Genomic DNA, 20,467 nt, shown 5'->3' on the forward strand with positions numbered 1-20,467 from the left:
CGGCTGCTGGCAGAAATACCTCTGGACTTAATACCAGAATTCCAAAACTGGGCGGCCACTTTCTCAACCGTGCAACATCATATGCTCTTTGTTACCAACAACAGAAAACATACAATCTAATGATGCCATTCCGACAAGGTCTGACTGTTGGGGGGAAAACTCCAATTCATGATAGTGAGTTTCCTGTCGAAAATTGAATGTAGTCAAAGTAAGAAAGAGTACAGTGAAAATCATCTGCCACACAGGCAGAGGAGGAGTGGGAAGGGGGTATGCCCCCACAGGTAGGGGGGTTTGGTGGTGGAACATGTGCACTGGTGAAGGGATGGGTGTTTGAGCATAGTATGACTGAGATTCAATCCTAAAAGCCCTGTAACTGTTCTCACGGTGACTCAATTAAAACCTAAATTAAAAAAAAAAAATCCAGAAAAAAAAATATTGGGTTTAATTGAGACAGACATCTATGATATAAACATACAGGAAATATACATACACACAGGTCAGACTGGTAGCTCTACACACAAGTCTGGAATACAGAAAACCAGGACCACAGTTACAAAGTAGGGAATCAGCAGCATAGAGTTGGTGTTTCAGTTATATTTATTGGGATCAGGAGCTGGAGAGAAAACTCAGTGGGTAAGTAACTTGCCTGGCATGCAGGCAAGCTTGGCTAGATCCCGGGTACCAAATGTGTTCTCCCAAGGGTGGTCTTTGAGTAGAGTCAGGAGTTAGGCCTAAGCAGAGCCAGGTGTGGGAGCTACCCTACCAAAAAACATTGTTGAGATCACCTAGAAAATGAGTAGATGAATACAAGTTAAATATTTACATGGGGTGACCAACTCTTAGTTGAAGAGATGATAAAGATCCTGTTCTTTTTCATCTACTCCCCAGAATTCCTCTTCTGCCTGTTTCTTGTATTTAGTTCACCCAGGAACACTTGCTGCTAAACTTGTGGCAACCTTTAGGTAGCGTTGGGCAAAATTTATTTTAGGGCTAGTCATTTGTCCTGATCATACCTCAAGAGCCGTTTATTTTTTATCAGCTTTTCTGGATCTTTCTTATCTTTCTTACTGAAATCCCCTAACCCTAAAGAAAATGATCCAAATATTTTAGAACTGTTTGGGCCCTGAGCCAGATCCAGGTGTAAATAAGAAAGCCTGAGATTCTGATAGTGTGGTGGGAAAAAAATTAAATTAAAGCAACCTAGTTAAACCTTTGTGAGGAACAGACATCTGTGATCAAAACTACAAGACACAGGCTGCGAATGATGATGCTGTCAACTAAGAAACATCATCTCACAAGCATGACCACGAGCTGAGTGTGGCCCTGCCTCACGTCTCATTGAGACGGGGAGCCATGGGAGCAGAAAGAGGTACTGTGAGGTTCTGTGGGCACAGTGCTCTCCACCAGTCTCCTGGCATCACCGCTGCTGTAAACTCTGCCCCACAGACAACACTCGTCAGGCAAGGTTGCAAAAACTAACACAGCAAAATCTAGTGAAGGGGTACTGAGATCCCCAGGACATGCTGACATCACAAGGCTCAGTCAGCACTGAAAGAAAGATGGGGAGGACAAGGCACAAGGAAACAGGAGCCTGCTTCTCCCATTTTATCTAAAAATAACAGTAGCTTCACCATGCGAAGATGGGCAAATAGAACTGTCAGCACATTTCAGTCTGAAATAAGGAAAGTTGTACAAGAGTATAAAAGTCTAGGAACACGGGAAAAGATAAGTAAATTGCAGCATCTGCGTGCAAAGACCACTCTCCTGTCTCTGTGACACTCTCTGTGACAAACACTGGGAAAGAGGGTTCCAGTGAGAGCTGCCCTATGAATTTAACTTTATTTCAGAAGCAAAGAAACCTCAAAGAGCAGAGGACAGACAGAAAAGCTGTCTGCACTTGGAAAAGATCTGATAAAAATATACATATACATAAGCTAAAAAAAAATGCTTATCTTCAAGCAAGACTATTCAAGGATGGGTGGTGAGGGAAGTAGTATATGTACACACATAAATCTATTTATATATAAATGATAAAACAATTCTCATTTTTTAGGAAAGAAAAAAAGATGACAAGAAAACATGGATAGTTAGCAGAAGGTAACAAATGCTACTGTTTTATCATAGATATTTCATATCTCAATTCTTTTGTTTTTCAAAATTAAAAATATTCGAACCCGGATGAAAGATCAAAGAACAGGAAAACATGCCAGCAGGGCCCCCAGCCCCTCCCAGCACTGCTGCCCAACTTCCCTTCCCTTCCTAAACCACCAGGCGGAGAGGGGGGCTCCTGCGCACTGTCAAGAGGGCCCCTATGGCCCCTCAAACCATCAGGATCAGGCCACTCAAGCACCACTTGGGAACAGAAACAACAGCCCCCCAAATTTTAACAGTAATTACAAGATAATTAAGGTATGTCGGAAAATGATATTCTGAAATTCTCTCTCCTTTTATTAAAATAAAGAGATCCAGCACTTGGAAATCATCCTATCAACTTAACATTTATTTACAATTTTTGTGGAATTTTTGGTGCTGGAGCAATAGCACAGCGGGTGGGGGGTTTGCCTTGCATGAAGCCGACCCAGGTTCAATTCCTCCCCCACTCTTGGAGACCCTGGCAAGCTACCCAGGGTATCTCGCCCACACAGCAGAGCCTGGCAAGCTACCCATGGCATATTCGATATGCCAAAAACAGTAACAACAAGTCTCACGATGGAGACGTTACTGGTGCCCACTCGAGCAAACTGATGAGCAACAGGATGACAGTGACAGTGACAGTGGAATTTTTGGAGTTTAGCTCTATTCATCTGTGTTTGGTATCCCCACCTCCACAATAAAAATGAAAGAAAGGTCTCTCCCATGGACGGAATACAAAATCATAAGGTAACAACAGATGGTCAAAATTATCGGAAAGGGAGATTTCTGTCCACAGAACTGCTTTTCCACAGAAGGAAGGGCAGGGAGGCGTCCTCGGGACACTGGTGGAGGGACACAGCTCTCAGTGGCAGGTATAGAACTGGGAGGATGCACACATGAAAAGCATGATGAACGGTATTGTAAACCCTGGTACTGCAACATAAATGGTTTTTAAAAATAAGTTGCTTCCCTTTAAAAGTGAAAAAAGAAAAAAAACAAAACACAACTGTTATTTTGTTTGCTTTGATTTAAATATTTTGAAACATTTTAATCAATTCAAATGAGCTCTATTTTTAGTCTTTACCCAGACCTAAGCATTAATTAGTCCAGTTGTATAAATCTGTAGCCACTTAAAATGTTCATAACAAGTTTTCCCACAGTGAAAATGATTTTTTAATGGGAACCTTGTATATAATCCATTTTCTAACTCTAATTAGATTTATCTAGGGAAAAAACCATTAGCTAAGTGATATAACTAATACTCAGCTAAACAAAATGTTAATATAGTCTAAATGGTAGAATACTGTTACATCCAAAAAACATAATAACCAACATTAATGAAAAAAACAGAAATATGTACTTTTGGTAGTTTTTCACAAATTATGAAATCTGCTACAATTATAAGCAAATATCTTGTTAACAAGGACAACAGCCAATATTTTCAAACTTGTAGGTTCTACTTGTATAAAGCAAATGCTACTGCACAGCAATTACATCTTTAATTTTGCTTGGATGTAAAAATAAAAATCATTATTTTCACAACTGAGTAATAATGGAAGTCTTGAGCATTAAGCATATTACACATACAAGTCAAATCTCATTTACAAGTTAAAATTTAATGCGGTTATTATATCTACTGTTAATGGGTAACACATGGCATCTTATAGCTAAGCACTATATTTTAATCTAATAATAGTAGCTATAATATCCTGAAATGTGCTTCATGAATCAAAGCCATAATGTGTTGTTCAGGGGGTTTGGATTCGCACTTCATGAGACCCAGATCTATTACAACTTGCTGTAAGGGAACAAAGGAAGACAGAAAAGCTTTTAAGGCACTAAAAAGGGGGGCTTGGGGGAGAGAGAAAAGCCATCCTGGAAGAATTCCTTTTCCTTCTAAGTGGAATATGTAAAGGCCTGCTGGTGGTCCCCTTCATTTACTGAAAAAGAGTCTAATGGAGCAATATGTACCCACTTGTGAAACACAGCGTGTCCGACTCCAAAGAACCAGCGAGGGAGCAGGCTGACACTTTCTATTTCATTATAAAATCATAAAACAGGAAACCCAGAAGTCACAAAAGGCTTTTCATGTATTTCTAAAGAAGGATGGAGATTCAAAATAAGCTTGTGAAGCTAAACTCAGCCAAAACACTACGATTCCATACCGGGCAGAGGAAAGATATGCCCCGTACATTGTGTAAAACATAACAGGCACTCAATAGTTAGCACTGCATATACATATGGGAAACTTAATAAGGAATTCCTTCTATTTCTTTTTATTGGGGGGGGGATTTACTTTTGAATTCAATTTTGCCACAGACTAAACTTTTTGCAATAGGAGTCTCCAACTGAGCAAGCACCTTGTAGGCACTCAGTATGTGATAAGCACTTTACAGAGAAAGTATCCCGATGGTCATCAATTTGCTCAAGCGGGCACCAGTAACACCTCCATTGTGATACGTGTTGTTACTGTTTTTGGCATATCAAATACTCCATTAGTAGCTTGCCAGGCTCTTTCATGTGGGCGAGACACTCTCGGTAGCTTGCCAAGCTCTCCAAGAGGGATGGAAGAATCAAACCCAGGTTGGCCACGTGCACGGCAAACGCCCTACCTGCTGCGCTATAGCTCCAGCCCGTTAGTAGAAAGTCACTGTCACTGTCACAGTCATCCCGTTACTCATCGATTTGCTCGAGCGGGCACCAGTACTATCTCATTGTCAGACTTAATGTTACTCTTTTTGGCATATCGAATACACCACGGGTAGCTTGCCAGGCTCTGCTGTGCAGGCGCAATATTCTCGGTAGCTTGCCGGGCTCTCCGAGAGGGTCAGAGGAATCGAACACAGGTTGGCTGCATGCAAGATGAATGCCCTCCCACTGTGCTATCACTCCAGCCCACAGAGAAAGTATAGATATATTAAAGATTTTTAAGATACTATGCAACACCAAACTACATCACATACATGCTGACAAAATAATGTGAGGCTGCTCAGGAGATAAGAAGACAGGATAATTAAGAGTGCTCAAGGGAAGCTTTGCTTACATGTTATCAAAGGATTAGCAAGATGACAAGTGGCTCAAAAACACTGAGATAAGAACAGGAACCTTAAATATATTGAGGAAAACACAGGCAAAATCCTCATAGACTTGGACCTTAAAGGTATCACCAATGATAAGATTCCATTGGCAAAGGAATCAAGAAACAAAAATAAACAAATGGGATAGCATCAAACTAAAGCGCTTCTTTATGGCAACAGAAGCATGGGTAAAAACTAAAGGATGTCCAATTGAATGGGAAAGACAGTCAACATACCAGACAAAGGGCTACTATCCAAGATACATATAGCATTCACAGGGCTCAACAACAAAAATAAATCCAAAAATTCTCTCAAAATTGGGAAAGAGGAAACGAGACTTCTCTGAAGAAGACAGAAGCACATGAAAAACTGCTCATCATCACTTAGTATCAGGGAAATCCAAATCAAGACAACAATTAGGTATCATCTCACACCAGTGAGAATGGTACATTATTAAAGAAAAATAAAACACTAAACAGCCTATGTCGAAGGGATGTGGTGACAAAAGAACTATCATCCACAGCTGGTGGGAATATGGTCTGGTTGACCCACTTGGGAAAGAATATAGAGATTTCCCAGGAAAGTAAGAATAAATCTCTCATATGCCGAGCAATTCCATTTCTCGATATCTCTCTCCAACACACAAAAACACTCACACAGAAGGACATATGCACATCATCATTCATTGTAGTGTTTAGTACAAGAGTAAGGATATGGAACCAAGCAGATGTGCAACCACAGAAGAGTAGATAATAAAGATAAAATCATGTAATTTGCAGCAACTCGGGTGAACTGGAGGATAGCATGGTAAATGAAGTAAGTCAGAAGAAAAAAAGACAAATACCTGATTGATCTCACTCATCCGCAGTATGCAGAATGAAAGGTCAAGAAAATGCAAGGCACAGAAGGAATACGATACCTAGATTGCCCTAGACCCTAGATTTTAGAAATGATAAGGACAGGGAAGGAAAGAACAGAGGGAGGGAAGTATCAAAGAGGTGGACAGAGGGCAGGTAAAGTGAGCAGAGGCCAAGGTCCCCTAGCACACCAATGTGGAGATGTGTATGTATATGTCTAAAACACAGAATCAACTGCAACTAAGCTTAGAAACCTGCCTGTCAGGGAAGCAAGGTGGGGGCTGGGAGGGAAGCTGGGAACACTGGTGAAGGGAAGGTCACTCTGGTGCTGGGAATGCGGTGGGAACATGGTATGCCTGAACTCTGCCACCAACAACTCTGAAAGAAGACATCTATGATATGGTGTCTTCATTTAAAAATTATCTAAAGAAAAAAATAATAAAGATGGCCAGAATACAAAACAGAGAGGAGTAGCAATGGCAGAGAGAATCTGTAGCTAAACATACTACGGGGCAAAGAGCCTACTCTGAAAATGGTGAGACTCCAAAATGACTGAACACAGCGGGTTTAAAGTCAGAAACAGAGATGTGGTTTGCGAGAGAGAGTAGTTGTGGTTGGGCAAGTGGTCAGGATCAGGCACTCAAAAACTTAAAACCTGGGCTAATGAGGATATTATGAAAAGGATATTACGGAAAGAAGGAACAGAATTTGACCTTGAAAGAGAGTCAAATGGCCAACTCCTCCCATACTGACTAACAACCAGTGGCAAACCTAAGAACTACTCAGGATCCATGGAGAAAATACCCTAGAACTCCGTACACTCGCCACCCAGTAGGGGGGAGGCACAGTCACTAAGATCAACGCGCACAACAGACGAAAGGGCAACTCTCCGGGCCTAGGAAGCTGTGGCTTCAATCCAGAAAGGATGCATAAACAAAAGAAGTGCACGGTCTGCTCCGTGGGTGCAGAGCACAGCCTTCCAACTGCTGCATGCCTGGCTGGTTCAGAATGGTGACGTCCAATGTGGCAGGCCAGTAGTTTCAAGTCACGACTTCATTGAGCTTAAATCAGATGAAATTAAATTTTGACTTCTTAGTTGCTCTATTTCTAGAACTCAATAGCTACATTTAATTAGCAACAACCAAAATGGACAGCGGAATGCAGGCCATTTTTCTCATTATGTTTAATTCTATTGACTGGTGCTATTCTGAAGTCATCAGAAGTGAACGCTTTTCTTCAAGAAGAAGAGAAAAAAAAAACTTCTTTAAGTCTCCAAAGTCTTAATAAAAGTGTCTTTAATATTCTTGGATCACTCAATACTAAGCTGGGGAGACACTTGTGTATACAACATGTTTTTTTCAAATTGAATGTTAATAGGGAATGGTTACCAAAATTGGGTAGTTGTATGTGACTGAGCAAAAGGTAAATATCTTTGCCCTGACTTCTAACAACAAATTCCACAATAAAGGACTGTATCAGAGTTCTACAAGAAACTATATAGTGCAGGACTACTAATGAGTTTGGAGTTTGACAAAATTGACTCTGCACCAAAATAATAATAATAATAATAATAATAATAATAAGACTATAAAAACTATCACGCTGCATGTCTAAGAAAATAGTTGCTAGAAAACTGAATATAACATTTTGAAAGTAAGGATTACCATTTAATAAAATCTAGTACAAAATCAAATTATATAGTAGATAATAATTTTTATTTTATCCATTTAGAATAGAAGAAAGTAGGCTGCTTTTTTCTACATTAAAAGCTACCTCTTCCTTTTTCCCCCAGGATGAACTATCCTGAGACATATATATAGATCTGGTTCAGACTAAATTTATTTATGAGAATCTACATAAAAAAGGGAAAAGGATTAAAAATCCAATAGAAAATGGGCAGAAGAACAGAACAGATACCACACAAAGACAAACCTCTCCAGAGATATGTTTGTTTCACTCATAATCAGAAAAATGCAAATCGAAACACTAATCAATCTGTCTTAAAGACTTAACAGGAAAGAGAGAGAGAGAGAGAGAGAGAGAGAGAGAGAGAGAGAGAGAGAGAGAGACAGAGACAGAGACAGAGACAGAGACAGAGAGAGAGAGAGAGAGAGAGAAAACTAACAAAGTCAAGATACTGGATAGGAATAAACAACCATCACAGAGCAATTGATTACTATACATCAGTTAACTATGAATAAATAGCACAGATGCATCTCACAAACATAATAGTAAGCATGACTATTTCTATCAAGAAAAAAAAAACATGTAAAAAAGTAAACTATCACACAGGATAAGGCATTAAAGTTCTCAAAACAAAAACAAAACTCAACTCAAGGTTCTGAGGATTAACTGGGACAGGGGTATTTCTTCAGAGAGAAGGATAAGAACTTTAACTGAGAAAGCGAGCGAGCGAGTGAGCGAGAGAGCAAGAGAGCTAACGAGTGTGAGAGAGAGAGAGAGAGAGAGAGAGGAGGAGAAAAAGAGAGAGCACTTGTATAAGGCCGTCAGGTCTTTTTTTTTTTATGTAGTCTCATGGTGTTCTCTGTGATAACTGATTCAGCAGAACATTTTTTGTTTGTGCATGTTCTATGAGAATGTTATATTTCAGAAACAATAAAATTTTAAAAGGAAAGCCATGTTTACTCACAGGCAGGGACACGGACACACACACACACACACACACACACACACACACACCCCTTCTCAAGTGTAAGGTTAGGTGCCGCCTTCCAGACTTCCGTTTTCCTCAGACTCACCTCTTGCAACGCTTTACACACACACACACACACACACACACACACACACACACACACACACACACACACACACACACACACACACACACACACACACACACACACACACACACACACACACACACACACACACACACACACACACACACACACACACACACACACACACACACCCTTCCTTCTCAAGTGTAAGGTTAGGTGCCGCCTTCCAGACTTCCGTTTTCCTCAGACTCACCTCTTGCAACGCTTTACACATTAACGGCGCAACATTAGAACTCTCCCCTCCTTCTGGATGAATCTGGAAATGTAGTCTTTGATATAGAATCTGAAAAAAAGAACATGATGTATGACGAGAAACTAGATTTTTTTTTTTCATTTCCCGCTCCTTCGCAGTGTATCATAATATTTGAAAAGTATTCTTTTGAGAAAAAAAATGCTATTTCAAAACGCGTCATTTTGGGTAACACTGGGACTTCATGAACAGCTCCACAAGCAGACACCGGTTTCAGAAGTGGAAATCAACTGTAAAAACCTGACACTCCATATAATGAGTAACATCTAAGAAAATGTGGATTTTAGATTTTTTGTATATTTTAACAATGTTTTGCACCTATAGCACTGTTCTCCCTTGTGTAGCTTTACCCCCATCAATTTTAGCACCCTGAGCATCACCTCAGCCAAAAAGACAGCCCTTCATCCCCCTCCACAGCTATTTCCAGAGAACCGCCATAGAACTGGTGCCACCAATGGTTCTAAAACACATTTTCAACTATATTTTTTAAGATCATTTCTTAACTGTTTTATTCTTGACAATATTAACTTTCTCCATTATATTCAATAGCTATTTCCTAATTGCGATTTTTATTTTTCTCACACCTCCCTATCATCCTTTATTATTCTCAAACCAGCACAATTTCTAGACTACTATCTTCCAATCCCTTTTAACATGAGATAAGGCCCCATCCATTCCATAAATTGAAATTCTCACTTACTTTAAAATACTGAATACAAATCTCAGACCCATTTCTCTGTACAGTTGAGGATTCCCGTTGTTGGGAACACTTACTTCCGTCTGCAGAGAGCTGCTAGCGGCCAGGAGGAGTTCAATGCTGCCAGGAGGGCAATGTGTCAGAGCAAAAGCCATGAGCTCCTGGCGAGTAGCCAAGTCCTGGTAACCTTCTGATTGTCCTAACTGGCTACAAACATCCCAACTTTTAGAATAACCTGCAAAATTGTCAAGGAAAAAAAAAAAACCCTGAATTTCATGAGAAGAAATATCCGCAATCTAACATGAAAGAGGTGACTTTCTGCTCAAGACAAATCTTAGTCCTTAAAATTCATAATTTTCAATAAGTAAACACATGTAAGGATCTAAAGAAAAAAAAAGAGAGAGAGAAAGTTTAGGCTGGTTTATTGTCCTGAAAACACACGTCTACCCCAGATCATTTTTCTGATAAATTCCATTAAAATTTAGCTCACCTGACAATTTACAAAAAAACTACCAGCTATGATCTTGGGCAAAATGTTAAATAAGTGAATTCAGAAGAGCTGAGGATATCGCCCAATCTTGCCACTAAGCACCTATGTGAGCTTGGGGAAATTCTAAGTGTCAGACTTCCTGTATAACTACAAAGAGAAAGTAGTAATAAAGTCTTACTCACTGGACTATTGTGGAGACTGGATTTATATTACATTCATATATATCAGTATAATATATATATATAAGGTATATATAATTTCCATATTTAAGCTTTCATATCTAAAAGTACTTTATAGTCCTCTAAGTGGAAGGTACCAAGAAATCACGTATAACCACAAATAATCATTCATTTTACAGAAAACTCCAGCAAGTAATAAAATGGCAGGTCTATACTCAGGCCAACTCCCAAGAAAGACCACTTTACTCTTGATTCCCTTTTTTGGGGGGGCACACTTGGTGTTCCCTCCTTGACTCTTTACTCAAGGGGGCCAAGGACTGGACTGGGTCAGCCACATGCACAGCAAATACCATTCTTGGCCCTGAAAAGTCAGTTTTAGCAAGATTACTGCTAAGTCAATTTTGAGAGAATATCACATCATGGGATAATTAATCACCCTTTAATTACTGATCAAATTCTTCATCTGGTGGCCTTGGTCTGCCTTCAGCAAGACTCCATTAAGTCAATTTGGCAAAAACCCCACTAACCTTAATGTCCCAAGACAGTGATAAGACAGTGATATTTCCTCCATTGATCTCTCAGCTCCTTAGTTGTAAATCCCCAGATGTCTTTTGTGAGTTTAAAGCTGAGTCTGGGCTTGTTCTTCAAGCCCATGCTCTCCCCTGAACATGAATCCTGCTTGTCTCTGCTTCTTTGCTTACCTATTTCCACTCTGAAAAAGTCTCTGTTCTCTCTTGAACCCGCTCTTCTCCCTTCCTCTCCCCTTGCATCTTTCTAAATAAGTTCCAATAAAAACTATCTTGCTTCTCTAAAATTAAACGATAATTTATTTATTACTTTATAAAGAAAGTTGAGTCTGACCTCTCAACCCTTTTAAAAAGTCAACGTATATTATAAAAGTTCTGAATGTAGTCTTCCTTCCACCTTTTTTAAATGACAGAAAAATCCTTTCTTTAACAGTATATGTACAGAGAGCACACAGACACCAGTGCCTAAGTGCACAGCTCCACTAGTTATCAGAAAGTGAAAAGCTATAAAAAGTCGGTAATTTAGCACTGATAACTGGACATCACTTCTTAACATACTGTGGAATATCTTATTTAATAGAGAATTATTCCACAAAAGAAATCTGCTACCTTTCAAAAACCTGAGTTAGAATTTTTAACATGGGAAATTTGGAGTTTGCAAACTATTTTCCCATTTCTCAACATTTGTTTTAAATGTAGTTACATTTAAAAATTAAGTAGAAAGATTAACTAGAGCCATATATTACAGATGATGCAAAAATTTAAATGATATCTATAATTACATTGCAAATATATATACTACCAGAAAATATTTTATATGCTACTTTTCTTAAAATAGGGGAAGCAAAACTACCAAAAATCTCAGGTAAGATTTAACCTCTAGGAGCACGTGGTATATAGACCTACCAATGCCCAAAAAAACATGTCTAAAGACATATAAATCAAATGTTTTTTTGATGGCTGCCACACCAATCAGGTCGGTTGATTTTAGAATTTCCCTTTGCCCTTACTCAGCACGCACAGAGTGAGTGCAGGAATGGTGTTAAGTTAGTACTTTACTCCACCTGTGGCCATCAGTTCCTGACAATGTACATTGGCTGCTTTGTAGTCATGGAAACGAAGCGCCTGATCAACCAGAAGGATCAGAACCTGTCCACGTCTTTCTTCTGCATCTTCACCTATGAGCACACATAAATAATTTAGTAATTACATTATGGCAGCATCAAATGCTTAAGAGGTCAGGAATAATTCCCTTTAAGTAACTCAAAATAAAGGGTAGGGTTGAAAGTCAGGGCAACTTTCATCTTCCACACATCTCCTAGGAGCCAATGGTTAAACTCAGCTCCAGACCAAACATGCTCACTGTAACATGTCCAACTAAACAACAAGAGAAAAAAACTCTTATTTTATTTTTTAATTTTAAAAATTTTATTGAATCACCATGAGATAGTTACAAGCTTTCATGTTTGGGTCACAATCTCACAATGATCAAACATCCATCCCTCCACCAGTGCACATTCCCCACCACCAATATCCTGGGTATACCCCCCCTTCCCACCCTCCCCCTGCCTCTATGGCAGACAATATTCCCCATACTCTCTCTCTTCTTTTGGGCATTATGGCTTGCAACACAGACACTGAGAGGTCATCATGTTTGGTCCATTATCCACTTTCGGCATGCATCTCCCATCCCAACTGGTTTCTCTAGCCATCATTTCCTTAGAGATCCCTTCTCTATCCCATCTGCCTTCTCCCCTCTGCTCATGAAGCAGTCTTCCAGCTATGGGGCAATCCCCCTGGTGCTTGTATCTACTGTCCTTGGGTGTCAGCCTTATGTGATGTTATTCTATATTCCACAAATGAGTGCAGTCCCAGTCCCTCTATGTCTGTCCCTCTCTTTCTGACTCATTTCACTTAGCATGATACTCTCCATGTTTATCCATTTATAAGCAAATTTCATGACTTCATCTCTCCTAACAGCTGCATAGTATTCCATTGTGTAGACGTACCAAAGTTTCTTTAACCAGTGATCTGTCTTAGGGCACTCGGGTTGTTTCCAGAATTTGGCTATTGTGAACAGTGCTGCAATAAATATATAGGTACAGATATCATTTCTACTGTGCTCTTTTGCATCCTCGGGACATATTCCCAGAAGTGGTATTGCAAGGTGATATGGAAACTCAATTTCTAGTTTCTGAAGGACTGTCCATATTGTTTTCCAGAAAGACTGGACCAGTCGGCATTCCCACCAACAGTGAAGGAACGTCCCTTTTTCCCCACATCCATGCCAGCACTGGTTGCTTTTGTTCTTTTGAATGTGTGCTAGCCTCTGTGGTGTGAGATGATATCTCACTGTTGTTTTGATTTGCGTCTCCCTGATGACTAGTGATGTGAAGCATTTTTTCATGTGCCTTTTGGCCATTTGTATTTCTTTCTTGAGGAAACTTCTGTTCATTTTCTTTCTCCATTTTTTGATGGGGTTGGAGGTTTTTTCTTATACAATTCTACAAGTATCTTGTATATCCTGGATATTAATCCCTTATCAGATGGGTATTGGGTAAATATTCTTTCCCAGTCTGTGGGCTCTTTCTGTATTTTGGTCACTGTTTCTTTTGAAGTGCAGAAGCTTCTAAGTTTGATGTAGTCCCATTTGTTTATGTTTGCTTCCACTTGCATGGTCAGTGCTGTTTCATCCTTAAAGATGCTTTTAGCTTCAATGTCATGAAGAGTTCTGCCTACGTTTTCTTCTATGAACATTACAGATTCATGTCTGATATTGAGGTCTTTAATCCACTTTGACCTGACTTTTGTGCCTGGCATTAGACAGAGGTCAGAGTTCATTTTTTTGCAGGTAGCTGTCCAGTTTTCCCAGCACCACTTGTTGAAGAGGCTTTTCTTGTTCCACTTTGCATTTCTTGCTCCTTTGTCAAAGATTAAGTGGCCATATATGTCGGGGTCTGTGACAGGATATTCAACTCTGTTCCATTGGTCTGCAGGTCCGTTTTTATACCAATACCATGCTGTTTTAGTAACTACTGCTTTGTAGTAGAGTTTGAAGTTGGGGAAGGTGACGCCACCCATTTTTTTCCCCCAAAGATTGCTTTAGCTATTGGGGGGGGGGGTATTGTTCCATATAAATTTCAGGAGTGTTTTGTGTATTTCTCTAAAAAATGCCATTTTTTAAAGAGAAAAAAACATTTTAAAAACTTTTGTTTAAAAAAGTTTTAAACAAACTTTAAACTTCTATGCTGTTTCTTTGAATAAAACTTGCTTAGAAAGATGTGACAGAGAAAAAGAGAAAAAATATGTTCAAGAGAGAACGAGAACAGTCATCTCCAGGGTAGAACAAGCAAACAAAGAAACACAGAGACGAGCAATCAAGATACAGTTCAAGGGAGAACACAGGCTTAGAGAGCAAGCCTAAACAAATATTTTAAACTCTATACTTCTTTGCTACTTAATTTTTCAAATTTTCCTCTGACCATTCTAACTGTAACTACTGAACAGCAAACAGCAGGAGAAAGCCTTGCACACAGTGTAGAATAGATAAAATTTATGGTTTCACTAGCAGCACAAGTCTCTCATTTGTTACAGTGAGTGCCAGTGTTTGGGAGAATATAACCAAGTTCAATTTCTACTAACATAAAGACCTTAAATTATTTTCCCGAGAATATCCTCAGAAGTCAACTTAGACGTTGCTCCCATCTCTGACGTTTCCTTACTTTTTCCATTAAATACAATGTTTTGTTACTCTTCCTACATACCTTTTCCCTTCTCATTTTCCAAATACCAGTCTACTGCATTGTTCTTGTTGTTCTGGTTTTGTCTTTGGCTTGGGGTCAAATCCTGGTGGTATTCAGGGGCTTCTCGCTATTAAAGGCTCAGGCGTCACCCCTGGTAGTAAGCGGGAACCACCTGGTGTTGGGGATCCAAGCCAGGTCTCCCGCATAGAGACCCGCAGTCCAGCCCTTTGAGCCATGTCCCAGGCCCTGAGGCAATCTTCAATAATTACACCCTCTATCAGAATATAAGCTCTGAAAGAAAAAGGTTGCTTCCTTGCCAGATTCTCCATACTGAGCACACAGACATGCACATGAGGGTACTCCCGCAAAAAATCATCAATGAAATTGCGGGAAGGTTTAATTTTGAATGCAGTGTTTAAATATAGCACTGTAGCACTGTCTTCCCATTGTTCATTGATTTGTTCAGTAACGTCTCCATTGTGAGACTTGTTACTGTTTTTTGGCATATCGAATACACCACGGGTGGCTTGGCAGGCTCTGCCGTGCGGGCGGATACTCTTGGTAGCTTGCCAGGCTCTTGCCAGGTGTTTAAGTATAAGATGAATAATTCAAAGTTACAGGACAAATATAATTTTTATATTTAGGCTAAAAGAAAAAGTAAACAATCATTTTCAGGGGCCAGAGGGACAGTCTAGAGGTCACGGTGCTTGCCCTGTCTGCGGCTCCCCCCAGTTCAATTCTCAACACTGCGTGTGGCCCCCCAAGTGCTGGCAGGAGTGATTCCTGAGCACACTGGGTTCAGTCCCAAAACAAAACCAAGAAAAGGAATTAAAGCTCTAAATCAACTGAGTTTTAGTAAGGATTCACTGGTTGCCATCACCAATAACCAAAAAAAAAAAAAAAAGTGACTACAGCATAAGAAATTCAACATAAGAAAATTTTTAGCTGTGAAACCTTAATTTCTTTATACTGTTCCCTTATGTTAAAAATACTAATTCAGATCTCTGCCACAAAGAACATGGTAAGGAGTAACTGACACGAGTATGAAAGTATAACATTGAATTATTGCTGCAAATTCAAATTTTTATATGTTGATGGGTCAAATGGTCACCTTGACGTACAAAGTTAAGATAATTGGGATTGGGGGGACTGGGCGCTACACCCAGCAGTGTTCGGGGTACACTCCTGGCTATCCACTCAGGCATCATTCCTGGTGGGGTTCCGGGAACCATATGGCTGGAGATCAAGCCCAGGTTGGTCACGAGCAAGGCAAAAGGCCTACTCACTCTACTGTACTCTACTTAAGTTAAAATATTTTGAAACTAATTTTACAATTCTAAGTGAATAAAAGGAAAAATATAACCAGAACAAGAGGCCTAAAAGAGGTATCGAGAAAAATATAACAAAAACTCACATTTTCCAAAAAAAGGGGAAGAAATATGATCAAATTAGAAATCTATCCAATAAAATGATTCATAAACCTAGTCTAAATAAAACCATGGGATGATTAAACTAAGTATATAAAATATAATTTAAACTGCATTCACAAATCCTTTGATACTCCCTCCAAAAGATGGAAATAAATGCCTCTTCCTTTGAGAGCACACATACTAATTAGTGACTTAAGTTTCTAACAAAGAGAAGATGGATATGTTACTATACCGCCAAGACTAAGTTACAAAAGGCATCACGCATTCCTCCTTGCTAACTCATGAGCCAAATGCTGCAGGAGAAAGAATGCCTGGAGAATACGCAAGGTCCATGGGGAAGTTCACTGGAAAGGAAAGCAGGTCCTTACCGGGGGCAAACTGAGGCTCCAAACAGCCATGTGAGTGAAGCAGCTCAGAAGCAGATCACCTAGTCCCACTCATGTCTTCCAGCGGGCTCTCTAACCCTGCCCTGTGAATCTGGAAGGGTTGGGACTACATCCATGAATGAGATACAATAGAAATTACGCTGCTCCAAAACTGACTCGAAAATTGCCATCGACTATGCGAGCTTCTTTGGGATACTGACTTTTTAGCCACCATGTAAGAATGTAGACCATTCACATTAGAAGAGATATCTAAAACAAGTGAATAGGATTATCTTATTTTGACTCCACATTAGACTCACTTAACTGCGAGTCCCTGAATTCCTGATTTCAGAGTCTCTAAAATGACCCTTTAAAAAATATAGTTTTAGAAAGCTCTTTAGATTAATTTGATTCCGTTGGTCTAGGAATTGGCCTTTAGGAAGACACTAATTCCTTAAACCTCTTCTAAGTCTATCCACCCAAGATGCTGGGCTAGGGGCCAGGAAGATGACTCAATGGCTTCCAGGGCTTTCCTTGCCCTCTTAACCATACTTTTAGGAATCCCCATCAAGAAGGGCAGGGAAGATGTCTCTGTGGCTTAGAAAGCACCCAGGGGCAAGTATGAGATCCTGATCTTAATCCGTGGGCCCGGGCATGCATTGAGGAGAGTCTTTCTGCCCCCATAGTCAGGTCACCAGCAAAAAAAAAAAAGAATGTAGACCATTAAGACTGCCATCTGTAGGAAAAACTACTTAAAAAAGAAGTGCAGGAGCTATTCCACTCTGTTACTGAAGTCTCCCCACCCAGACACCACATACTGTGAATCTTTAAGAGGAGCTCATCTCTAGCCACTATCTGGTGGTGATTTCATGGAAGCTCTAAACTGGTGAAAAAGAATGTCTATTCCATTAAAGACATGGACAGTTTCACAGTTTCCCATCCTCCTGTTTCTCTATCAATGTGTCACAAGGACAAAAAGAGAAATTAATCTGCATAGGCACATGAAAAATAGACACCGCATTCCTGACTGCTCCATTAGTTTCTATGGACTGAATGCTTATGAAGTTTTCCCCTGATGATCAGAGTGTGTCAACGTTGACAAAGTGCTTTTACATAAATTAATTTATTGGGCCCTCTTAAAAACTTGGCAGGTAAAGCAATGAAAATATCATTACTATTTTCCCAACAGGAAAACAGAGCTTAAGGCATTTGGCAAGTATACAGAAGTGTCAAGACTGAGTCAATCTTCAGATCCCACACCCAGCTTCTCCATCATCATCCTCCTCACAACAGAAGCCTAACCCTAACGCAGCATAGCAGCTTCCCAAGGATGCTCAGAGTTCAAAGGTCAATATGCTAACGCTAAGCTTTCAACTAGACACATTGAAATGTACAAAAAATGATAGGCCCAAGACAGAGTCCATACTTAAGTTTAAAAAATTATTATATGCACTAATTATTCTAACTATATACATATATGTGTGTGTTCAAAATTAAAATATGAAATTTCCTTTGTCACTTAGAATATCCTTCAAAGTATGGCTTATGAAACAAAATGGACAACTGTTCTTAAAAGATCAATATGATTTTTAAAACATGAAAGGAAGTTATTTGAAAGAGTCTAGCAGGTAAAACAGTGTGGCTATAAACTTCCAATAAAAATTTTTAACTGCTATTTAACGCTACCAAGCAAGAAATTTAATTTCTTAGATCCTTAATGTCCCTTACAAAATAAAACAGCAGCATCGTTGTCACCATTTAATAGCAGATGAAATGAGACAATATATGTAAAGAACATCACACAGTAAATGCACACATTATCCTAAGCAAATGTTCAAAAATAGAACACCACATGCCGAGATATAAGGCACTAGCCTTACCTGTGTGATGCCCTGGGTCTGATCCTCAGCATCACCAAATGCAAAAGCAAAACTAACGCATCATAGTTGAACACTGAGAGTGAACTGGCAGAGCTGGGTCCTCCCATATTCTAGTTTACTGGTTATAAATGTCCGTCCTCACTTCTACTTCTATTCTAACAACTAGGTGGAAGCCTGAATATAAGCCTGTCCTCACTGGGCACATCCCAAGAGTGCAATACACATATTTTAATGACAGGACACTGTTTCGTGGAAAGACAAAGCTAGGAACCGCAGAGACTGTACAGCAGGTAAGGCAGTTCCCTTGCATGCCTGCTGAGCTGGCACCACATGTGATCCCTGAGCCAGAACTAGAAGTAGGCTCTGGGTGCCACCAGGCTCAAACCAAATTAAAAAGAGAAAGAGAGAGGGGTAGGGGGAAAGAAAAGACAAATCTATGCCCCAAAGCAGCTCTTCTGACAACATAAGCAAGTATTCTGACATTTATCTAGGATGATGTAAATGATAACACAGAAACTGCATTCTGTAGTTTAGCATTTAAAACGTACCTGCTATTCTCAGCAACTCAGCAAGGCCCAGAAGCTTGGCAGACTGTTTGTAGCATGTGGGGGACTGGCAGATACACTCCTTAATGAGGCCAAGCCGGTCAGAGCACAATCGCACTACAAGAGAAAGACATAACTTACATAGAAACATATTTGGAAACAAAGTCAAACACATTCAATGGAGCTCGTAAATAAATAAGAGTGCTTATAAAATCGAATAGCCACACACAAAGAAACGTAATTAGACCGCTATCACTTACAAAAGTTAACTAAAAAATGTATTCAAGACATAAACAGGCAACTGCTTTTCTTAAAACTTCTAGATGAAAACAGCGGGGATGTGGGCTGGGGGTTGGGTGAGAAACTCCTTCACCTGGGTCTTAATGGCAGTTTTCTGGTATAACACCTAAAAACCTAAAGTGCAAATATCACTATCAAGAGTGAACAAGTGAAATGCATTAAACTAACAAGGTATTGTACAGTCAAAGAAACAATCAACAGAACTAAAAAAAAAATCAGCCTGCAAATGAAAAAGAAAAATTTTGCAAACCATGTATCTGATCAGAGGTTAGTGAACATTCAAAACAAAGAACTCCAAAGAACTCAAGAGCTAAACATAAATCATTTTAAAATGAATAGAAACTTAAAGACATTTTTGCAAAAAATATATACTAGCCAAGAGTTGCACAGAAACACTATCAACCACTAGGTCAGAAACAGCAATAAGCAATCCCTCATTGGTATATAATACCAAAAATAGTGGTATTATATAGTCATATATAGTCAAATATTATTTCATCATGAAATTTTAAAAATGTGCCATTTGGAAACATATAGATCTTGAAAATATTAAGCCAAGTGAAGTAAATCAGAGAAAAAATTATTGTATGATCACACTCATACAGTAAAAAATCCTTAAAGTGGAAAAAATAATTATCAATAAATTGAATTTGTGATTAACAGTGACAAATGTTGGTGGCAAGGGGGTTGGAAGAGGGTGCATGGGTGTAAAGCACAAACTTCTAGTTTTAAGACAAATATACACTAGGTATGCAATCTTAGGGCTATTCGCTAGAGTTAACAAGACTATATGACATGTTATAGTATGTGTGAAGTTGTTGAGAGTTTTTAATCAAGGACAATCTTTCAACTTTTTTTTTGTTTTTATTCACAAATATATTCAAGACAAATCACAAAGTCATATTCCTTAAACTGTAGTGATTATGTCAATTACTTCTCAATAAAATTGAAAAATTATTTTTAAAAAGATATATTACAGATTATAAGCAGGGATATCACCAAAGGGTGCCATGACCTTTCTAATTTAAACTAAACAAAGAAAATAAAAACTGTGAGATTTCAAAATCAATAAGAATAAAGGACACATTAAACAACTTTCATTATTTCTGAATAATGTACAACATAGATCTTTTCAAACACTCAGCACGTTCCCCAACAAATCCACTGAATCTTCCAAATATTCATTTTCTATC

At 39.2% G+C, this 20,467-nt stretch overlaps 1 protein-coding gene across 1 annotated transcript in view; it reads right to left on the reverse strand.

Annotated features, from left to right (window-relative positions):
* The window catches only part of NBAS (NBAS subunit of NRZ tethering complex), a 388,118-nt gene that overhangs the window by 168,538 nt on the left and 199,113 nt on the right, over positions 1 to 20,467 (reverse strand). Inside the window, exons 32-35 of the mRNA XM_055121563.1 lie at positions 18,978 to 19,091; positions 12,076 to 12,189; positions 9,893 to 10,050; positions 9,062 to 9,151 (exon numbers count right to left, since the gene is read on the reverse strand). Coding sequence (XP_054977538.1) covers positions 9,062 to 9,151; positions 9,893 to 10,050; positions 12,076 to 12,189; positions 18,978 to 19,091 — 476 coding nt within the window. The remainder of the gene's footprint in view (positions 1 to 9,061; positions 9,152 to 9,892; positions 10,051 to 12,075; positions 12,190 to 18,977; positions 19,092 to 20,467) is intronic.

This window comes from Sorex araneus, chromosome X (assembly GCF_027595985.1).
Source record: "Sorex araneus isolate mSorAra2 chromosome X, mSorAra2.pri, whole genome shotgun sequence".
Taxonomy (NCBI): Eukaryota; Metazoa; Chordata; class Mammalia; order Eulipotyphla; family Soricidae; genus Sorex; species Sorex araneus.